At 43.6% G+C, this 20,744-nt stretch overlaps 1 protein-coding gene across 1 annotated transcript; it reads right to left on the bottom strand.

Annotated features, from left to right (window-relative positions):
* Positions 1 to 1,259: 1,259 nt before the first annotated feature.
* On the bottom strand, positions 1,260 to 19,853 carry MKRN1 (makorin ring finger protein 1). Its single transcript, XM_016133022.2, has 8 exons — positions 19,511 to 19,853; positions 13,090 to 13,218; positions 7,738 to 7,964; positions 7,120 to 7,346; positions 4,782 to 4,996; positions 3,901 to 4,011; positions 3,293 to 3,431; positions 1,260 to 2,940 (listed from the first exon to the last, which is right to left on the bottom strand). Exons 1-8 carry the CDS (start codon positions 19,684 to 19,686, stop codon positions 2,728 to 2,730), a joined length of 1,437 nt encoding a protein of 478 aa, XP_015988508.1. The 5' UTR covers positions 19,687 to 19,853; the 3' UTR covers positions 1,260 to 2,727.
* Positions 19,854 to 20,744: the final 891 nt, after the last annotated feature.

The following is a 20,744-nucleotide window of genomic DNA, read 5'->3' as shown; positions in this document are numbered from 1 at the left end:
TCCTCACATTCCATCAGGAGCCCGGATGGGTTTTGCAACTCGCACCCAGAAGGCAGAGCCTCGGGAGCCTGGGGAACGGCACAAATAATGACCACCAACACCTTCAACATGCCCCCGCCCTCCCCAAAACCTCTGGTGGTATTTGCTGCTTTTCCCCTAACTTTTTTAAAACCCGGGAGACGTGTATGTATGTCCACAGGCGTTGGTCACAGTTGTAAACATTACTGTGTGTGGTGGCGGGAGGGAGGCTGAGACAGTAGTTTTGCCAAAAGAGGAAGTGAGGAGTCTCACCATCCTTGTTGGTCGCCCACACCTTAGAGCTCACAGTCAATGCAGACAGTGGCGGGGTCGCCACATGCATTATGGACTGGCTAATACGTGGAACACGGACTTCCACTGCCTCCCCGGAGACGCGAGGCGCGCTTGCTCCAAACCAATCTACCCACGCTCCAGAAGTGCTTATCACCACCTGGGTCAAAGCTTAGATCAGTCTCCCCGCGGTGACTCAGGATGTGCCAACAGGGCAGCTACTGAGACCTCCTCCTAGTTCCCAGACACGGAGGAGCTGAGGCTTTCAAGTCCCCCTCCCCACTCAGATCCCAGCTCAGCCTCATCAGTAGCAGCTGCTAAAGGTAGACTTCTGACATTTCTAGAAGGGCACAGCTGGCACACGAGCTTATTATATAAAGACTGCTCAGTGAAGCTACAGCTGTTACCATGACAATAAAGTCACAACATACACAATTCCTAGATGTGGAAACACTTTCAAAAGCATAAATTCTTAACTACTTATTAAAATTAAGCAGCAATATTTTCACAAATAAGCACTGCACAAAGGTTACCAAAGGTCTTCCAAAGGAGTGCCAAAATGGTTATTAATATCAGTTCATAGAATTAGGAAGAAAAATACCCTTCAAAATACAACATATTGTAACCTACCTGTTACTCGAGGGTACGAAGTACATGCGCATGTCAGCAGAAAACTGGCGGTGCCTTTGGCCGATAAAGGCGGCCTAAGCGCTAGTTTTTACAAGTTCTAGTACAGAAAAGTTTGATGATCCCAGCTGGCGAGGTTTCCCTCTTTCTCTCTCAAAGCCTTCTCAGCAGGCTAGACGTTTTAGGAAGGGTGTCGCTTTTCTCAATGAAACTACAGCCACAGAAATTTGACTGAGCAATGAACTGATCAGAGTCGATGAAGGATATAAACACTATGGCATATTTCAAACTGCACATTACGCAAGACAAAACGGAGAGACAACTTACAGCTTTTTTATTGTTTTATTTGGGAAAAGTGCTTCTTACAAAAGGGCAGCTGTAAAATACAGAGACCTCTGTAACAATTACTTGTTTTCTCTTTAAGTGAAAGAATGGATGGGATCCGAGGACTCAAAGCAGTGGATGCGACAACTCAGGAGCATCTCCAAGTTATTTTTCAGGAAACAGAGCAACAAAACTCAGAGCTAAAATTTCCAATCAAGGAAGTCTTCTAACAACTTAATTGTTACCACCCCCTCCCCCCCTTAGTGGGAAAGCTTGACTTGTAACTGCAAACCAGTGACTCCGCTACAAGGAACAGTTTAGAACGTAAGTTTTGAATCACATCTGTCTACCTGCAGAGCTCAGGGATGGAATGAGACAAATACCCACAAAAACAAACACAATTCCCAACAACAAAACCCCTCAAATGAGGACAAAGTTTGTCAAAAAGTGCCTGGACCGGAAAGGCTAGATCATTAAACATTAAATACAACTGCGTATCCAAGACCCAGTTTGTGGTAATCTATGGGATAACCAGGCCGTTTTAACCTCTGTGGCCAATCCCATTTCTCTAGACAGACAGAAAGACAGACAGACAGACAGACAAGCACTGCTCTGTGAACAGCTGCCAACATACTGCTGTGTCTCGTAAGATCGAAAGGCTGAACCCACTAAACCCAGGTTTCCCGCTAAGGCTAACACTGCATCTATGCAGGCAGGCGCTCGCCACACTCACGCACACACGCCCAGTCGACCAGCCCTTGAGTCAACGTCCAACTCCGCATTTCTTCTGCCACTGTCTCTTTTATATGCGTCTCTCACAATCTTCCTATCATACTAAATACAGTAGAAATCTCGACACATTCGCACTTGGTTACCCAGTAGTTATTACTTCTGTGCAATCAAACAAGAGACCAAAAACCACAGAACAAGAGCATGAGGTGGGGATCCTAGGGAGCAGATATAAAAACACAGGTGTGCAGATCTGACCAGAAACCTCCAGTATCCATCTCTCAAGTCTGTGGCAGCAGGTTCCTCGCCTCAGTTCAGAGCCTCCATCCAGCATCCCTCTTCCTGGACCCCAAAGCAGGCCCGATGCTGTTACTTCAGAATCTGGGGTCCTCAAAACGAGTGTGGAAAGTCCATAAACACTACCTTAGTTAGAACTGTGTGAATCTGGCTGAAAACAGATGACACAACAAATCTACACTAACTGTCTGACAGTTAAATTCATGTTACAAAAAAAACTAACTTTAAGATTTATTTTTGTAACTTTTTTAAACAGAGAAAACAACACACTTGTCGGGAAAAGGTGAGGGATTGAGAGAAGACAGGCCCTGGGTAAAAATGACGATGACAGCACCTGGAGTTGACAGGCCTGCCCAGGAGAGACGCGGGCACTGCCACACCACCACACGGACAGCTACTGTCTGAGGCTCAGCAGACCAGTTCACAGGCCACACAAAGCTGCTATAGATCCAAGTCATAAAAATCTTCCAGCTCATCATGAAACAAGTCCCACTCGTCTTCAGAGTCTGTCAGGTCGTCGTCCCCACCTGCAGCCAAAAGCATAAGCAACATCTCGCCCAGCTCAAAGGTGACCACCTCTTCTTCCTCGTTGTCAAAGGGGTTGCTGTTCTCTCTTTCCTCAATGAGCTCCCAGAAGTGGTTCCTTCGTTGGGCCTGTAAAAAACAAGGCCGTGATAGGGATGGCACTGTTGAGTGGCATCTTCTAGTCTCTTGTTTCTAAGGCAACGCGTCCAGCACACCAGAGGGCATGACGAACCAGACTTCGCATTTAGGGCTTCCACCTCACCAATGCCTCCCCTCTGGGCACTCGCTGCAAACACTTTAGCCTAGGGCGTTAAGCATTCTATTTTTTCCTTTCACATCCCGCCCAGTTCTCTGAGACGGGTTTCCTCCGTCAATATCCTAGTCTCGCTCCCAGACCTGAGTTGCGTCCCTTCCCCACTCTGTGCGGGACGCAACGGATAGCGTGGCATTTCCCCTCTTTTAAAAAAATAGTGAGAGTTACCCGGTATCTGCTTGATGTTCCCACTTTCTGTCTCTGTGGCTCCTCTCTACGGCCATCAGGGTACGCATGCTTGTAAAAACAGTTCCCTCCAAATGGGCAGCTCCCACGGCCTTCATCAAAATACCTGCACGCCTTGTTGCTGGAAAGGAAAATATCGCAACCCTTATTCACAGTGGATTTCAGGTCTGTATTCCACTATCATCCGGGGTTTCTCTAAACAGGTAGGGATAGAGCCAGCACGTCAGTTTACAGCCCGCCCCAAGTGTGCCCTTAACGTGTGTGCGCCAACGCATGGAACGCTAACTACCACAGACGGACACTCTGTTCAAGTCTACGCTGTCTGGCAGCCCTGGTACCGCAGATCCGGCAGAGAGAGAGAGTACAGACCTCGTCATGACGCAGCCCTTGGCACGCTCCCCAAGGACTGTGTTATATACAGCGGGACACATAATAGGTAAGTATTACCAGGGGCGGCAAAATAAACTGTACTGGGAAGTAAAAGAAAGGGTAGGAAGGAGGTAGGAGTGTGGAATGCAGCACTGTTCTTTTCGAAGTGAACCCAAGCTCCGCTGGGATCTCGGCTTGAGAAAAGGCTGCAGTGCTCATACCTCATCGCCTCCTTGTATTTCTGAATGAGTTTCTGCTTCTCTTCTTTCTCCTCCACCCAGTACTCACTTGGAATGACAAAGTTAGATGTGATCCGGCATTCTGGGCAGGACCTGGGAAACAATGAACAGGCTGCAGTGCAAATTCCCCTCCACGGGCCCACTCTTCAAGGACACACCCTGGTGTGTCGCCTCCAGACTTAAAGACTTAACTGAAGGGCAGGCGGGCACCTCCGGAAAGGGCTCCACACAGTCACACAACTGACCACCTTTCTGAGGCAAGACAAACTCCTTTATAAATTCAACTCAATGGCTAGCCAGCAGTTCATTTAAAAAAAAAAAAAAAAGTTAACTTAGGTAAAAAAACAAAACGAAAAACAAAAAACAAAACAAAAAGAGACATTTCACACAGACTCCTTTTTCTTTCGTTTAAATAAATTTATTTCTTGTAACTTTGCTCTGTTTAGGTTATGTCGTTTTTGTTCAGTTATGAGAACAATCTTTAAAGGATGGTGAATTATTGGCTAGCTTAATGGATGGAATAGGAAAGTGAAAAATGTAAAACGTCAGGAAACATACATTCAGAGCTAGGTAAGTTTGTTCACCGAGCCTAAACCGGCTAATCCGTTAAACACAATCTCCTCAGAAAAAGCACGAAGGTTCTACTAACTGATACATAGGGTTTCCTCATTCAAATAAAAGTAGATATACCAACTAACCTAGAAGCTAGCTGAAATACAAAGAAATCCCAATTAGGAGAAATACCCCAGTTTCAAGGTAAAATGCATGCATTTAAATGCGGTCCATCTGGTTGAAAGTTGGCACAAGATACTAAATTCTTCCCCGAAATAGAAAGCACAAACGGAGATGGGGAGGAGCCTCACTTTATGATCTTGCTCTCAAATTGCTTAGCACTCCTCCACTTGCGAATGCACTTGAGACAGTAGGTGTGGTTGCAGTTGGAGAGGATGCCGAAGCGGCGCTCGCTGGGGTTGGCTTTCTCGTAGACCACCTCCATGCAGATCCCACACACCATGTCCTTGCTGCGCTGGACGGCAAACGAGAGCTCCATGTCCTTCTCATGGGCCTCAATGCAGGACTAGAAAAAGCGAAGATAAGTGCAGTCAAGTCACCGAGCGATGAAAGGCGTCACTTGGTAGAATTAATGACTCATGTTAAGAGAATGAGAGTCGGCTGAAAAGATAATGTTCCCAAGGTGGCGTTAGCAGCAGCTCTGTTCACAGCGAGTACAGGTGCACTGACATTTGGGGATGTAAAGTCAAACTATGGGGACTCAACTTCAGGGACTGAAAAAGCACCCAATTTTCTCGATCCTGCAGCTCAACCCCTTGCTGTTATCCTCATTCAGGACAGTCTTTCATAGTAAGTTTGATGATTTTCTAGTTTCTAGATGGAAAATGCAATTAGGATTAAGGCCCTAATTTATAACCTGTCAGAAAATAAGGGTAAAGGAAAGCAACATCAGGTGACAATGAGGTGCCAGGTACATAATTTCACATTAAAAACAAACAAACAAACAAAACAGCTTGAGATATAATTCAATTATATTGTATAATTATATAATATAAACATAATATAATATAAATATGTAATTCATTCAAAGTGCAGTTAAATGGTTGTGGGTGCACACGCAGAGTCATGTGACCTTCGCCACAATCAACATTAGAACATTTTCATTCCCCAATGAGGAACCTCATACGCAGTCACTCATTTCCCACTGAACCTGTCCCCCCCGCCCCCCAGTTCTAGGTAGCTACTAATCTATAGATTTGCTTATTCCGTACATTTCATATAAATATGTAACCTTTTGTGACTGGCTTTGTTCAATTAGCACATTTTCGAGGTTATCTATGTAGGATATCAGTATTTCATTTCCTTTTATTGCTGAGTAAAATTCCATTGTATGGCTATACCACAACTTACCCATTCATCAGGTGACAAACATTTCGGCTGTTTCCACTTTGGGGCTATTATAAATAATGCCTCTATGAACATTCATGCACAAGTTTTTGTATAGACAATTTAATTGAGGTATAACTGTATAGATATATTAATTGAAGTATAACTGACATAACATTACACATTTTTTTAATCAATTTACCCATAACCCCACATAACCACATTTTAAAATATTTTATCTTTTTCCTAAACCCTTTTTGAAACACTCCTCAGAGGTGGGCACTACAATCCCCTACACAGGAACACAGATAAAAGCCTTACAGGGCTGTAACCCGGTTCAACTCACAATACGCTGAGAGATAGGATTCAAGGTATAACTATGTCAACCTCATACCAGGCGCTTCGTCGCCCAACAATCCAGTTAATTTTTACTAAAGAGAGAATACTGACTAGTAAAATTTGCTCCCAATAAACATAAGGTTTGTAATACAATGTCTTCAACAAAAAAATTCATGCTGCAAATGGCTCAAAACCATACTCTGAAACCCTCATTCTCTGCTGCTGGGAATGTAGAACGGTGCAGCCGCTACGGAGTGTGGCAGACGCTCGCAATGCTAAGCACAGCACCCCTATTCCAAGGAAGAGTACTATATATGTCTATATGCTGACAAAAATTTTTACGTGAATGTTCATGGCATTATTCATCATAACCAAAAGGTAAGACAATCCAAATGTCCATCAACTAATGAATGGAAAAACAAACTGGCCTAGCCATATGGTGGATTATTATTCAGCCATAAAAAGGAATAAAGGACAGATACACATGATGTGAATCAATCTTGAAAATATTATGCTGTTTTAGCCAGTCATAAAAGGCCACACGCGATTCCACTCATATGAAATTTCTGGAATAGGCAAATCCATGAACAGAAAGTAGATTAGTTGTTGCCAAGAGCTGGCGAAATGTAGAATGGAAAGTAAGCTAATGGGTATGGGCTTACTTTCTGGGATGATGAAAATGCCCTAAAATTAGACAGAATAGTGGGAATGCTTGCACAGTCCTATAAATATATTAAAAGCCAATGAAATGGACATCTTGGAAAGGCTATTACTTAAAAAAAGAAAAGAAAGGAAAAGAAAAAAAAGCCCATAGTCTGGGGTCCTAACAGCATGCTTTCTTGATAAACCCAGGAAAGGAAATATCCCTCCTTATTGATAGCCATTCACTCCACCAAACCAGCAGAGCTGTGGAAGGGAAAACGGTGCCCATGCCCGATGCCGCACCGCCTCCCCAAGACTTACTTTTATGTGTTGTGACCGCTGAGCGGCGTCCACTGGGTGGAGGACCTGCAGCCCACACATGTCACAGGAGTCGCCGTGGAGGTACACGCAGTTCTCGCCGTACCGGCATTCTCCCACCGCGGCGTAGGGGCAGAGCTGCTGCTTCGTCTCCACGGCCGTCCGCTCCTTCGCCGAGTCCTCCTCGGCCACTGGGCCCGGCAGGGGCGCTTCAGTGCAGGGAGGGGCGGCTGCAAACATTTAGGAGGGTGGTAAAGGTCCAAAATGGATACGGTGCAAAAACTGTATGGTTAATTGAGGACCTAACTGAAAAAAACTCCAATTAAACTGCAAAACAGACTACTGAGCTAATTTCCTTACTCTTGAAAGAAATGAACTTTTCTAATGCTGATATGTCCACGATTAAGATTGTAAAAAGAAGGGGAGAAACCTTTTTGTGTTATTTCTTGTGTATTTGTACTGATGGAAAAAGAGGCTTCAGTTTTTCAAAACATTCTAAATTCAAAGTTTCTTTCACATTGTAAGTCTCACATAACCCAATCAAGTGTTAAGATTAGGCTAAATGTGAAAACTCAGCTAACTGATGAACTGCTCATCATTTTCATTCTTCAAAATACTCACTCCGGCCACAGTAGGGCTGCCCAGGAACGAACTCGATGGCGTTCACCCAGTCTTCTGAACCTGCTCCTACAGTTGCAAAGTTTGAATTTCTTGACTCAGCCTCGCCCGTATTCATTTCAACTGTCGGTCCCACTGATGAGAGACTTGAGGAAGCAGCAAGGGATGATTTTGCAGTTATATCTGTAGCCGACGCTTCTTCCTGTTTCAATGGCTTGCTATGTTCATATCTTAAAAAAAAAAAAAAAAAAAATGTAAGTAGCCATCGTCTAACTAGACCCCTCTAGATGGTACATACATTCTCTGATCCTGTCCTTGGGGGCTCTTTTCAAACCACTGTGCATGCGAATCATTTGGGAAATTGTTAAAGGCAGATAACCCACGGTCTTAAGTCAAGAGTGGGGCCTGATTCTGCGTGTCTAACTGGCCCCCGTGTAAGGCTCCTACTGCTAGTCTAAGGCCCGCACTGTGAGTTGTAGCAAGGCCATGAACAGGGGAGAGAAAACTTTAAAAGGTCAAATATATTAACTATTTTAGGCTCTGTAGATCACACTGGTCAATGTCACTTAATTGGCTCTGCACTTATTGTTCAAAAGCAGCCGCAAGCATTATTTAAGTGACTATGTGTGGCAGTGCTCTAATAAAAAGTTACAAAAACAGTTTGGGCCAGGTTTGGCCTACAGCATCGGTCCCCAACTCTCGGGCCGGGACAGGTACAGGTCAGCACAGCAGGCGAGCAAAGCTTCATCTGTATCTGCATCCGCTCCCCAGCGCTAGCATCAATGCCTCAGCTCCGCCTCCAATCATCAGGCATTAGATTCTCAAAGGAGCGCTGGTCTCTTGTGCCAGAAAAGTTGGGGACCGCTGGCCTACAGGCCAGTTTGCCCACTCCTGCTGTAGACCATCTATTTCCCTTCAAATTCCAATCTATTTAAGAGTTTCAGGTAGTTCCCAATCTTCAGTTCCCATGGCAACTCAGCTAAAGAGACTGTGCAGCCAAAACCGACTGATTGAACAAAGCAAGGCTGACACTCAAATTCACAAGCAGAAAAGTGGAACATTTTACCCAACTGCTCCCCTTAGGAAAAAGGGGAGACAATATTTACAAAATACACATATTTTCTTTTCCTATATCCATTCATTCACTTAATTACTCTCTTTTCCAAATTCTTAACTTATATATTTTTTTATTCCTTTTCATCTGTAAGATTATCATTAAACCACTTCTCCAACTAAATAGAAAAACTACTTCCTTCAAGAAAGCAATTTTATCCCTGAGAAAATCCTAACAGCTCTTTTGAGCATTTTATGCTGAGATTCACCCAGACACAATAAATGATATATGCAGTAAATCTACACTATTGTATCTTATAGTGTGAACCTAGCAGTTCTTACAGTTATTGGGCAAAGCTAACCCTGGGCCATCTGTGTTACAGGTGTCTGTGCCTACATCTTAAAAAAGTGAAACTCAACTCAAGATTGCCCTTTAGCTTATAGCAAAGGATTGCTGAGCTGATTTTTATCATATCTCAAGTCTTCACACTCCTATTCTTAAGCATTTGGCAACGTACTTGGCTTTGCAGTACAAATAATCTAAGCGTCCTGCTCTCAGTTAACAGGACCCAGTGCATTTTATTGCACGAACTGGAAGCAGGCGAGCTGAGTGAGGGGAAGGTACTATCATGAACATGTTTTCACTTTTACCACCTCACTTGATCAAAAACCTGAAGGAGTCTGTCATTGCATTAGAGGTGACATAGATGTAATCATCAGGTAAGTGGTGTCCTAGGTCTGTGACTTAAGCTGCTCTGTATAAGACCGCAGCCACTGGCCATACCCAGCTATTATCTATACCTAAGTAAAACTGAAAACTCTTCCTTGGTCCTTGCACTAGTCGCATTTTCAGGTGTGCAAGATCCACACGTCACTAGCGGTTACCATCTCAGACGGCAGTACAGAGCGCGTTTCCTCACTGCACAAACAGCTACTGGACAGCACTGCTCAAGTTTATGTTAGAGCCCTGGGGGACCTCATAAAGCTAGACCCAAATCCTCACTTTTCGGATAAAGTAATGCCCTGGTTTGAAAGGGCGTTTCAGAAAAATTTTATTTTTCACAGCCTTTAAGTTAAAGGCTTAAATTTAAAAAATTAAAAAGACATTAAATGTCAAGATGCACTTAGGGTTTAAGAAACAGATGACACCAATATTCTGGTTCTCTTTCTCCTTTGCTGTATTCATTTAAGTATTTCAGGGTAAACGACTCAGAAACTACTTATCAGGACTAGAAAGCTCATCACCATCTAATTATCGAATTGCAACTACTATGATATTTTTGAAAGAAGTGCATTTTGGTTTCAAGGTAAATGTATCAAGGAATCAACAAGATATTATAAAACTGTTGAAAGCACAGAATATTAGTTAACTAGAAAGTCTATATTTATAAATAAATTAACTTCTTAAAGAGTTCTTCCAGAAAAGAACTGTGTATCAAATAAAAACAACTTTATTCTAAGGGATTATATTGAGGGGAAAAATCTAGAATTTAGGGAAAGACATTAAGCAACGTATGTTCTCAACTCTGTCTATTTGGAAGTTATTCCCTTACTGCAGAATAGATCTATATAAAATATGCTTCTGAAGATTTGTGAGTAAGCAACACGAAAAATAAAGTACAAGTAAAAACTAAGAAAGAGAAAGAAAAAGCAAGACTCCAATTCTGAAAGGTGTTTACTAAAAGATATGGTTCAGGGGTCAAGTATATGGTGACTAGACTGCGTGATGAGCACACAATCAATATACAGATGATGTATAATAGAACTGTATACTTGAAGCTTATATATTATTAACCGATGTTACCCCAATAAACTTAATTTTTTAAAGATTAAAAAAAAAATGGTTCAGTGAAGCATGGACCTCCCTAAGCAGGGATCAGTCAACTAGGCCCTCAGGCCAATTCCAACTAGAGCGGGGATCGGTTTCTGACATTTTTAAATGGTTGAAAAAAACTATTCCTTCTATGAGGAAGGAACTGGTCAAGTTCTATCACAGCAGAGGGAATGCAGTTAGTATTAATATGATAGCTAGGTGGAGGGCCAGGGGAGGGAGGGAGCAATTGGGGGGTTGTTTTATGAATTATATAGATGTCTAACCAATGTACTGTATACTTGAACCTAATTTAAATAAATACATTTTTTTAAAAAATCCCTAAGAGTGAAAAGTAGGTTTAAATCCTCAGGTATAATTTTAACAAGCAAGCAAGCAGTTGTGGAACCAGCCGACCACGAGATTCTGTCCTTAGCTAGTCTATAATCACTCTTGTAATAAAAACCTGTATTGGCCTGTCCTAAACAATTATCACTCAGCTTCCCTTTCAGGCAGCCTATTAGCATACAGGTTTCTCTAACTCCTCACTTGACCCTAAGAGTTCTAATCAGGATCATTCCCCCAAAGGAGGAGCTATAACCTTATTATAAAGAAAACTTGAACAACAACAAAAAAAGTGACTCATATGTGCCTAAGCGTCAACTCCTCCCCCAATCTGGACGCCTACCTCATTCACTCTCAGTCTCCCACAAGGAAGCCCAGTGAAGAGAGTTAGGCTGGAGATGGGCTCCCATCCTTCCTCACGAGGCTTGCCATTTGGGGCTGGCAAAGCTGCCCGAGAAGTAAACTGGCACAAAGAGCCTAGGCCTGAGCTCGAATTTCTTCAAGTTAACCTCATTTCCCATTCACCCCACCTACACAGTCTAACCAGGTGAAAATGCCACCTCCGAAATGCACCCTCAATCTGTTAACTAGCCACATGTCCCCTCAGTGTGTCACAGACTACTCTCCAGTCTCTGCTGGGCACCTTGGGGTCACGTCTCCATTCTCATCAACGTTCAGCTCCTCTCCTTGGACAAGTTTACAAGGATTCTCAACTGACTGACCAGTCAAGGAGCCTGGCTCCCCTACAATTAAGCTGGTCCCGAAAACGTACGAAGGCTACCCCACTACAAAGAATTGCTCACCACCAACTTCCCCTCCCCATTGATACAGTGACTACAAAGACATAGCTGGGGTTTCTTTCTTTTTTTGAGGCGTATAATTGTGTCATTTTCTCCCCTTTCCAGCAATATGGCAACAAAAAATATTTCCAGAGCAAAACAGCTGACTATTTAATTCAGACGTCAGAGGTTATTTCTGAGCTCCTACAGTTACATGAAAATGACCTTTCTTTTTCTCTATCCTTACTAGATTTTCTAGTAAAATAGACGTAGGATGATCTAACATTAACATCCCACCCGTCAATAATTTCTTAAGTCTTCTGAACTCTATGCATCTGAACCCAATAGCTGACCCAATTCTTTTCTCATACTTGGCTATGACATTGACAAAATGTCCCACCTAATGTGATGGTTTAAAATGTCCAAAATTCAACTCCTCCCTTCACAAGGTGGAGCCCAATCTGTCTCATCCTGAAGGTGGGCTGGACTTAGTGACTTGCTTGTAATACACAGAATATAGTGGAAGTGACAGTGTGTGACTTCTGAGACTAGGTCATAAAAGGCACTGTGGCTTAGTCCTTCCTGTCTCTCTTGAATCACTTGCACTGAGGAAGCTAGCTGCCCAGTAAGGGACACTAAAGTAGGCCTAGGGAAAGGTCCACGTGGCAAGGACCTAGTCCTTGTAGTGAGGGACTAAATAAAGTCTCATGCCAACAGTCATGCGAGTGAGCCACACTATTGCTGAAATGCAATTTAACAGGATTATGGGAACAATTCAATTCAATGCATGATAGTGGTTACTCAATAACTAATCCCTCTTGGTTCATCTAACATTGAGATACTAGAGACATTCTAGAAGCCTTTTCTCCTAAACTTTACTTTATTAAGTAGTCTTAGGAGCTCTGGGGGCGGGGGGGGGGATTTCAGGAAAATTTAGCTAAATGACAAATCTTAACTAGAACTTAATACACTATTCCAAATGCTTATGATCCCTAAATCATACTAACAGAAAACAGCTGAACCGTCCTGTTTGGTCAAATAAGCACCTCATCCTTGGTCTTAAAAAGGAAATGGCACATACGAACACCCCTTCGCCACGCCACTCCCCTAGGTCGGCAGAACTGCTCCTCAGGCACTGACAAACTAGGACTGCATTACAAACTCATCTTTAATAAAAAATGTAATAATATATTCCTTCCAAGTGATAGAGTCCTGTCTGCGTACTAACATTCCTAAGGAGTCCTTTTCAAAGCATTGCTTTAAATCTATTATTTACAAAGCTATTGGGATGCTGTATTTTTTCCTCCCAGCCTCTCCCAATCCATCCGCTCCCCCCACAGCCAAACTGATTTGTAAATGAAGTCTTACCTGCAGCGGTCTCCGTAAATGCAGTACCCTCGCTGAAAATACTTGCACACTACACCGTAGGGGCTGTCGGAGAGGTCGTGCGAGTAGCGACAGTTATCTCCTTCCTTACAAACCCCATGCATGAAATACCTGTGAGGCAAAGAACCAAAGCTGGGTTAGAAAAGGCGAAAGCCAGTACTCAAAGAATTCATGACCAGTATATAGTCTATGAGCAATATAGTAGCACTGGATACTAATAACACAGCCTATGATTATTCTACATAAACATGTGAAATGAACAAAGACAGATGAACTAGACGGCCTGACCACCAAGCTATCCCTCCTGGCGGCACAGGAAACTGCCTACAGTCAAGGCACCAGATGGGAACTTTGAGGCCGTCATTAGCCTTGTCTCTGCAGGTTAAATCTGACCACTGCTCTCATTTTACAGTCCTGGGGAGCTGCTTCTTGTTTTCCACTAACTTTAGCCATAACGGCAGCTCTATTTTAAAAAAAGAAAAAAAAGAAAAAAACGAAGATAAATCATGACACAATGGAGACTGGAACACGTCAGATTACTGTACATGTTTCACTTCAGAAAACCATTTTAATTCTTTAAAAGCTGTATGTAGAAATACAAGCAAAATCTGCTGCAGAAGTAGAGGCAAAGGAAATCATTTAATCTCCTTCGTTTAGCACTGCTGTCCCTCTGCCTTAATGGAGCACATATACCTAGCCAGCGGTTCCCAAAAACCAGCTCTTAACAAGTATGACCAGCAGGTCCGAAGTGGACCTGGACCAGAATCACCATCGCCTCAGGATTTGCTAGAAATGCACATTTGAGACCTTACCTCAGGCCAAGTAATCTGTACCTGCGGATCAGAGGGGTTGGATAAGGCAAGCAGCAATCAGTATTTCTCTAGTCACTCCAGGATTAGGGAAGTAATATGGATCTTATTTTAATCCTGAAAAGTGAGTAGAACTTCACACACACCTCTACCAGCTTTTCTTCTACCAGCTGTATGCACTTCCATACAGCTGGTAGAAGAAAAAAGTGCCCATTTCCTGGATGTAGGTAGACAGCTGTAAGTACATTTCACTCACACACTGATTTGAATGATACATAGAAAATAGATTCTCATTTACTGAAGGAGCCTTGAAGAAGGTTGCCCCAAATTAAAATGTGAAAGTTCTACTCAGAGATTACTTGCAGGTGAATGTTCTAATCACATGGGTAACAGATATTCAGAGTGGATAACATGCAAAGAAAGAACATAACAAGTTGGTGGAAACAATTATCAAGAGCCTAACAGTGCCCTAATACAGCAAGCAGTCCATAACAAAATATAAGAACATGGTAGAAAGTCAAACTATAATCTCATTTCAGCTCTCAGAAGGTTTAACTTAATCAAACTTGGGTTTGAAGTTTTGCTTAACTACAGAGCTACTCCCTGCAAGCTTTGAAGCTGGGGGCCACATAACCCAAATTTGAGCTAAACTACCTGTAGGGAAAGTAAAGAAATTAACACTTAACAAGACTGAACAAGTCCATAGTAATTATATTGTACTCACCACTACTGTGTAACTGTGCTTCAAAGTATAAAGGATTCATGACTGAAAATAAGTTATTCGTTTGGAATAGTGTCGCTGAATACAGCTGCTTTCTGTCCCATCCCGTGGGACCACTTTCATTCTCACTCTAAACCCAAGACAAAGGTGCCGGTCTATACCTTCAATATTTCCTTGGGTTCAGTTTGTAGTCAGATGCACATATTTAGGGCTTGACAAAATTACCTAGAGACCGCAAACTCCTAATCTCAGGCACAAAACTTGGAGAATTTTAGGCTCCTTCTTAAATCCTATTCTGCTACATTTTCATTCATTCAATTGTTGAGCTTAGGTTTATGATGCTCTACATTACATCAAATTAAGTCTTTCAGGAATTGCTTGCTACAAAGTATAAAGGAAATAAGGTTAGGTCAACAGCTTTCAAAGCTGTCAAGCAGTTGCCTCAAGCAGCTCAACTCCCTAACGCGAGCACCTTAACACCCAGCCTGACACCACTCCTCAGCACTTGAGCAGCACCCATGCCACTGTCCCCTTTTTGACATCCATGGTGGGTGAACACTTTCCTCTGGAATCCAAAATGACAGAGTGAAAACTAAAGTCAACAAATAGATTGGCGTATTAGCACGTTTTTTTGCCAAGACCATAACACAGCAGATGACCAAGAGTGAAGAGAACAGGACAAAATTGGGACAGATGGGGCTGGATAGCTGGAGAAGATTCTGCAGGGCCTGTAAGCCACGTTAACTTAAGGCAGTAAGAAGCCATGGAAAGATGTGAAACAAGGAATTGTCAGAATCAGATTTAAATTTTAAAACACTACATTAAAGTGACCTAGCTCTCTTGCCACAAGAAGACTGTAAGTAACTGGAGTTTAGCCAGAGAACAAAGGAATAACCTTTTCCAGCACTATTCCTGACAAAACGAATATATGCGGGATGTACGTCATAGATCTGACTTAACAAAACTGAGAAATGGAACTATCCAGCAGTGAAATAAGCTCCAGAAATGAGCATCACTGAAGGAATTCAAGCAGACACAAAAGCACCCGATACTGCAGAATCAACAGAAACACTAGAATACAAGCCCTAATTAGTTACTGCCAAATACTAAGCATTACTTCACGTGGTGCTTTGTTATGTGTGATCTGGGTTTTTTGGTTTGTTTTACCTGCCTTCTGTCTCTCAGTGATACTAACACGGTTGCTGCACCCAGAATTATAGACACTCCTCACACCGAAATCCCTTTGTGCCAACCCATCTCCGTGTTAAGTCTAAGACTTAACTGATGTGATAGTGTAACTTATAGCACATAACAGAAAGAGGAAAACGGCAATCCACTTCCAAGATTTTCTCCCTAAAACCAAAATCAAAATAACTCCTTTTGTTTTGTTTTTAAATGCCACCACCAAAAGGCCACCAAATTCACCCCATGCCACTGTCCAAGCTGAGCTTGCCTTCTGTGAAAGGTTGGGCCATATGATTTCTAAAGTTCCTTCCACATTGAAGATTCTATGACTCTAGGCGGACATTGTCCAGTAATAAAGACAAATATAATTGACTAGAATCTCCTTACTGCTGTGCCTCTTGGAAACCTAAGCATGGTCTCCTAGATACATTACAAGAAATACCAACAGCAGCACGTAAAGGTACAACAGAACCAAACACCACCCTTGCAGTCCTCGAGACATAACAACCTCTCTGGGGATCCACAGAAATTACAGGTTAATTACTTTGATATTTAATTTTTGATGAGTCCTGTTTCTCAAACTAGTTTGTAAATTCTTGGTGTTAAGGACCATGGTTCGTTGTGCTTTTTATCTCCATATATATTTGTTTAATAAAATCTGTAGAAGACAGCTAGGTGTCATGATAAAACAATGCCAGTAGCAAATTATTTTCTTTCCCTGGCTAGCTAACTTTTTCAATGCCATCACTTACAACAACAACAACAAAAAACTATATAGTTACCAAGTAGTGAATTTCACTATAGATCACACTTTCTGGAAGAATTTTCTTCATTTTTTAAGCTATTTTAACTACAAAGAACACTCACCTACCATTGTAGAAACACTCTGATCTGAAAATGCAGTGTCTAAGTAACGGGTAAGTAAAAATGATAATATGCAAGTTACAACTTTGTTTTTAAGTATGAATTGTCTGAACCCCAAACACTCAAGGAAACTAAAATCAATAGTATTTCTTTTTCATAGTATTCCTCTAATAAAATACAAAAAAATGGCCTGGTGGGGGCAGCATAATACTGTCCTCTGGTAAAGGTACACTTAGCTTTTTCTTTTAAGCTGCAGAAATAACTGAGAATTTCAAGAGAAATATTGCAAATAGTAACCAACAAGAAAATACAGATGATCCTGAGCAATTAAAAACAGATATCCATCATCCGAACAACTCCTAACTTCTAAGAGGATTACCTTAAGAAAATAGCCTAAGTCAAATTCCTAGACAGAGGGGGAAACTGGCACAAAGATTACCACACATCACTATCTTGAACTCTCCTCAAAGGGGGTTTAGCTATCCAACACTAAAAATATTTAATTTAGAATACAGTGCATTTCTGCATTCCTTTTAACACACAGCACTGTTTCCTGTTGCAGACACTAATACTTATTTACTGAACAAGTGAGGTGGTCCCAGAAAGATAGGCACATGTTCCCTGAAGTCCTTTGTCTTTGCTAATTTACAAGTGATTTAAAAACAAACAAATGAAAAGCAGAGGAATCTTACTAGTACATATTATAAGTGGGTAATTCAAGTGTGGATTTATCAACGCCAATTCCAGCACTTACTAAGTATACCAGCTACCAAGTAAAGCCCTACAGATAGCATGGTAAGATAGGGCCCCTGCTCTCAGAGAGCTCAAGTCTAGAAGAAATAAAGATAACATATTTGACATTCCTGTTCAATGGATATTTTAAAATAGATCATGTTGGTACCTAGAACTGAAAACAATGTCAAATTTTAAAACCTAAAACATCGACTAACTGGGACTTAAAAGGAACAGTCAAGCAAAAGCTACAGACAGGTTTATATAAAAAATAATCACATCTAAGCCTCTAGCTTTTACATAGTGCTTTTTCAATATGTTAGATTACTCAGCCATGTAATTTCTTAAAAACAAATCTACTGATTCACGGGTGAAAAATTCCCACTGGTCCAGGACAGGTCTAGGATATTTCATTAACTCCAAGATCCTAAAGGTAGGCAAAGAGGAATGATTAGCCTGGTAAGCTGTCCTGAATTCTAATGATACTGGTGAGGGATTAGAAAAGGGGAAACAGAACAGGGAAAAGTACCTAACAGAGGAGAAAGTGCCTAGCAGAAGGGAAAGTTCAATGTAAGAAGTGACAATGAATTCTGTGCATAGATGTAAAGCTGGACTCAAGTTACAAACACAACAGGATAATAATGAGATAAGTATGTCAGGTTGGTAATGGGTTTTCAAGGATAGACTATATTTAGATTAGAGATGATGGGGAAAATCGAGGCCTGGTATGGGGACTTTAAAAAATTCACACACTCAAGGAAGATTAATTTCAGTGTATTAATGTAGACTATGGCTGTAGGTGACTGGCTTAAAACTTCGAGAATATAAAGTTTGCACTAGTTCCTTTATTTTTAAAAGATTCAGCTAGCACATATAAATCGACTGCAGCATTTTAGAGAAAAGAGAGACTCAAATAACTGGCCCCATGAATAGGAATTTTTAAATTGTCATTTTTGGGATACTGCACTTAATTCCTTCCTTAGGATTACAGATGACTGATAAGAGAAGCTACCTAAAATTGCTTTTATGTGTTCCCCATCTCCTCACTGAAAATAAACGTAATTAAGCTTATCATTCATTCCTTAAATGCATCGCATAAAGACCGAGAAGGCTTCAGTCTCGCTGTTAATACAAGGACAGTGAGTTCTGTATCAGAATTTTTGTTACTTATCTGCATATAACCTATCCCACCCAGGCGAAAACTGGTATTTCGGTTGGATTTCTGCAACCAAAAGAAGAAAAAGCTTCTAGTTCTACTGATCACTTTTTAAAAATCCAAGGAGAACATTCAATTACATGCCCTAACCTTACTAGATACAGCGCGATAATTTCTTACACGCGTGTATACGTTCGTATAACCGCCACTTATTTAAAAAAAGAAAAAATTTTCACAGAACAGACGAGACCAAAGCCTCTCGGGAGCGAGATCTTTGGCTCCCTTAAGAAAGATGCGTGGATTTCAAAAGAAAAACATTTCGCCGGCGGAAGGGAAGAGGAACCCGTAAAATTGAAAGCGGAGAATACGACCGGAGCCCGGCACTCGGTTCTAAAACAAAGCTCAGAACCGCCGACCTCGGTAAACATACAAAGAAAAAAACAAAAGCTACTTCTCCGGGTGGGGCGGGGGGCGGAGGCGAAGGGGCGTGAGCGACGTTACAAACGGATGACACCGCGGCCGGACCCGGCAGCGAGGCCGCCTCGCCGGCCCCCGCCGCGGTGCACGCCGGCTCCGGGCGACCCCGGCCGCCCCTTCCCGAACCTGCGGGCCGGAGGCGGCGGGTGGGGGGATCGGCGACAAGGAGCAGGGAGGAGTCGCCCCACCTCGCCCCCTGCGCGCCGCGCGAACCGGCGCGGGGCGGGCGGCGGGCGGTGCGGCGGCTCCGCAGCGAGGGCGCGCGCGCCCGGGCCTCGGCGGCCGGCGGGGGTTGACGCAGCGCGGGCGGGGAGGCCGCTGCGGCCGCGGGGACGGCGACGGCGGCGGCGGCACGCCGGCCCCCGGCCCCCGTCCGCCGGCTCCCGGCCACCCGCCCGCCGCCGGCGCCACAGCCGCAGCCCCCTCCTCGCTCCCGCGCCGGGCCGCGCAACGTCTCACCTGCAGGTGACCTGTTTGGTCCAGCCGCCGCCGCTGCCGCCTCCCCCTCCCCCCGCCCCCGGGGACGGGGAGGTGACTGTGGGGATAGGGGTGGGGGAGGCCGCTGCCACCGCCGCCGCTGCCGCTCCTGCTCCTGATGGTGTGGCTGTTGTTCCGGGAGCTGCAGCCTCCGCCATTACTGTTTACCCCACACAGCAATGGCACCGGAACTTCCGGATCACATAGTTCCGGTCCGGCTGCGAGAAGGAGAAGGCGGCGAGGCCAGGGGAGGGGAGGGGAAGGAGACTGAAGCGCCCGCTTGCTCCCCTCGGCCGCGCGAAGCGTCTCCGAGCGCTCTCGCCGCTCGAACTGCGGGCCAGACCAGGAGCGCCCGCGGCCCGCCCCCAGCGCCCTCTGATTGGTGGACGCGACCGCCCCGCCTGGGAGGGGCGGGGCGAGGGCGGCCTCCGCCAGGTGGGCCCCACCCCCTGCTGCCCCCAGGCGGCACATCCCGGGCACCAAAGTCCGAATTCAAGAGCGCTGACCCGGACGAGTACTTGAGTACTTCGTGGCAGAGGGTGGTGCAGTGGAGAGGCGCAGGCGGGGAGCGGGAATTTGGGACCTGGCTTTGAATCCAAACTTTCCCATTTACTAGCTCTACCTACCAATTACTGCCGTGTGAACTTGGGCTGGATGCCCATTCTCCGAGCCTCAGTTTCCCCATCTGTCAAAGAGGGATGATAGTAGTCTCTACCTCGTAGGCATGCTGTGAGAGCTATGTGATAAGCGTGGCAATCACCGAGTTTAGTAGTGCCCGGAGCATAGTGAGATGTTCTGTTAATTCCTTCACAGGTATGACTGCTAAGCTGAGCCCAAGAGACTAGCAATGGCGGCACAGCCAAGGCTCCAGTCACTTATTTCCCTTATCTCCTGACTTTTCCCACTCGTAGCTACTGTCTTTAAGCATGTTAACTTACCTCTTAGTGCTCCTGATTCCTTCATCTCTACAAATAAGTTTAACAAATAAATAACAATTTAAAAATAACAATACCTACCCCAGAGGCGGTTGAGGAAATCGAGAGTTCGTGTAAAACCCTGTCATTGCTTCACACTGCAGTTAATATTTAATAGAGAACGAAGAGGTGTCATAGTTATTTCTTAAACTATGAAAAGTAAGATGTTTTCAATCCTATATCCCCATCAATGCCCACTGCCCACTCAGACGCTGCATATTAAATCTGAGCTTCCAAAGGCA

The sequence above is a fragment of the Rousettus aegyptiacus genome, unplaced genomic scaffold (assembly GCF_014176215.1).
Source record: "Rousettus aegyptiacus isolate mRouAeg1 unplaced genomic scaffold, mRouAeg1.p scaffold_m13_p_13, whole genome shotgun sequence".
Lineage (NCBI taxonomy): Eukaryota > Metazoa > Chordata > Mammalia > Chiroptera > Pteropodidae > Rousettus > Rousettus aegyptiacus.
This window is presented reverse-complemented; position numbering and strand designations above follow the sequence as displayed.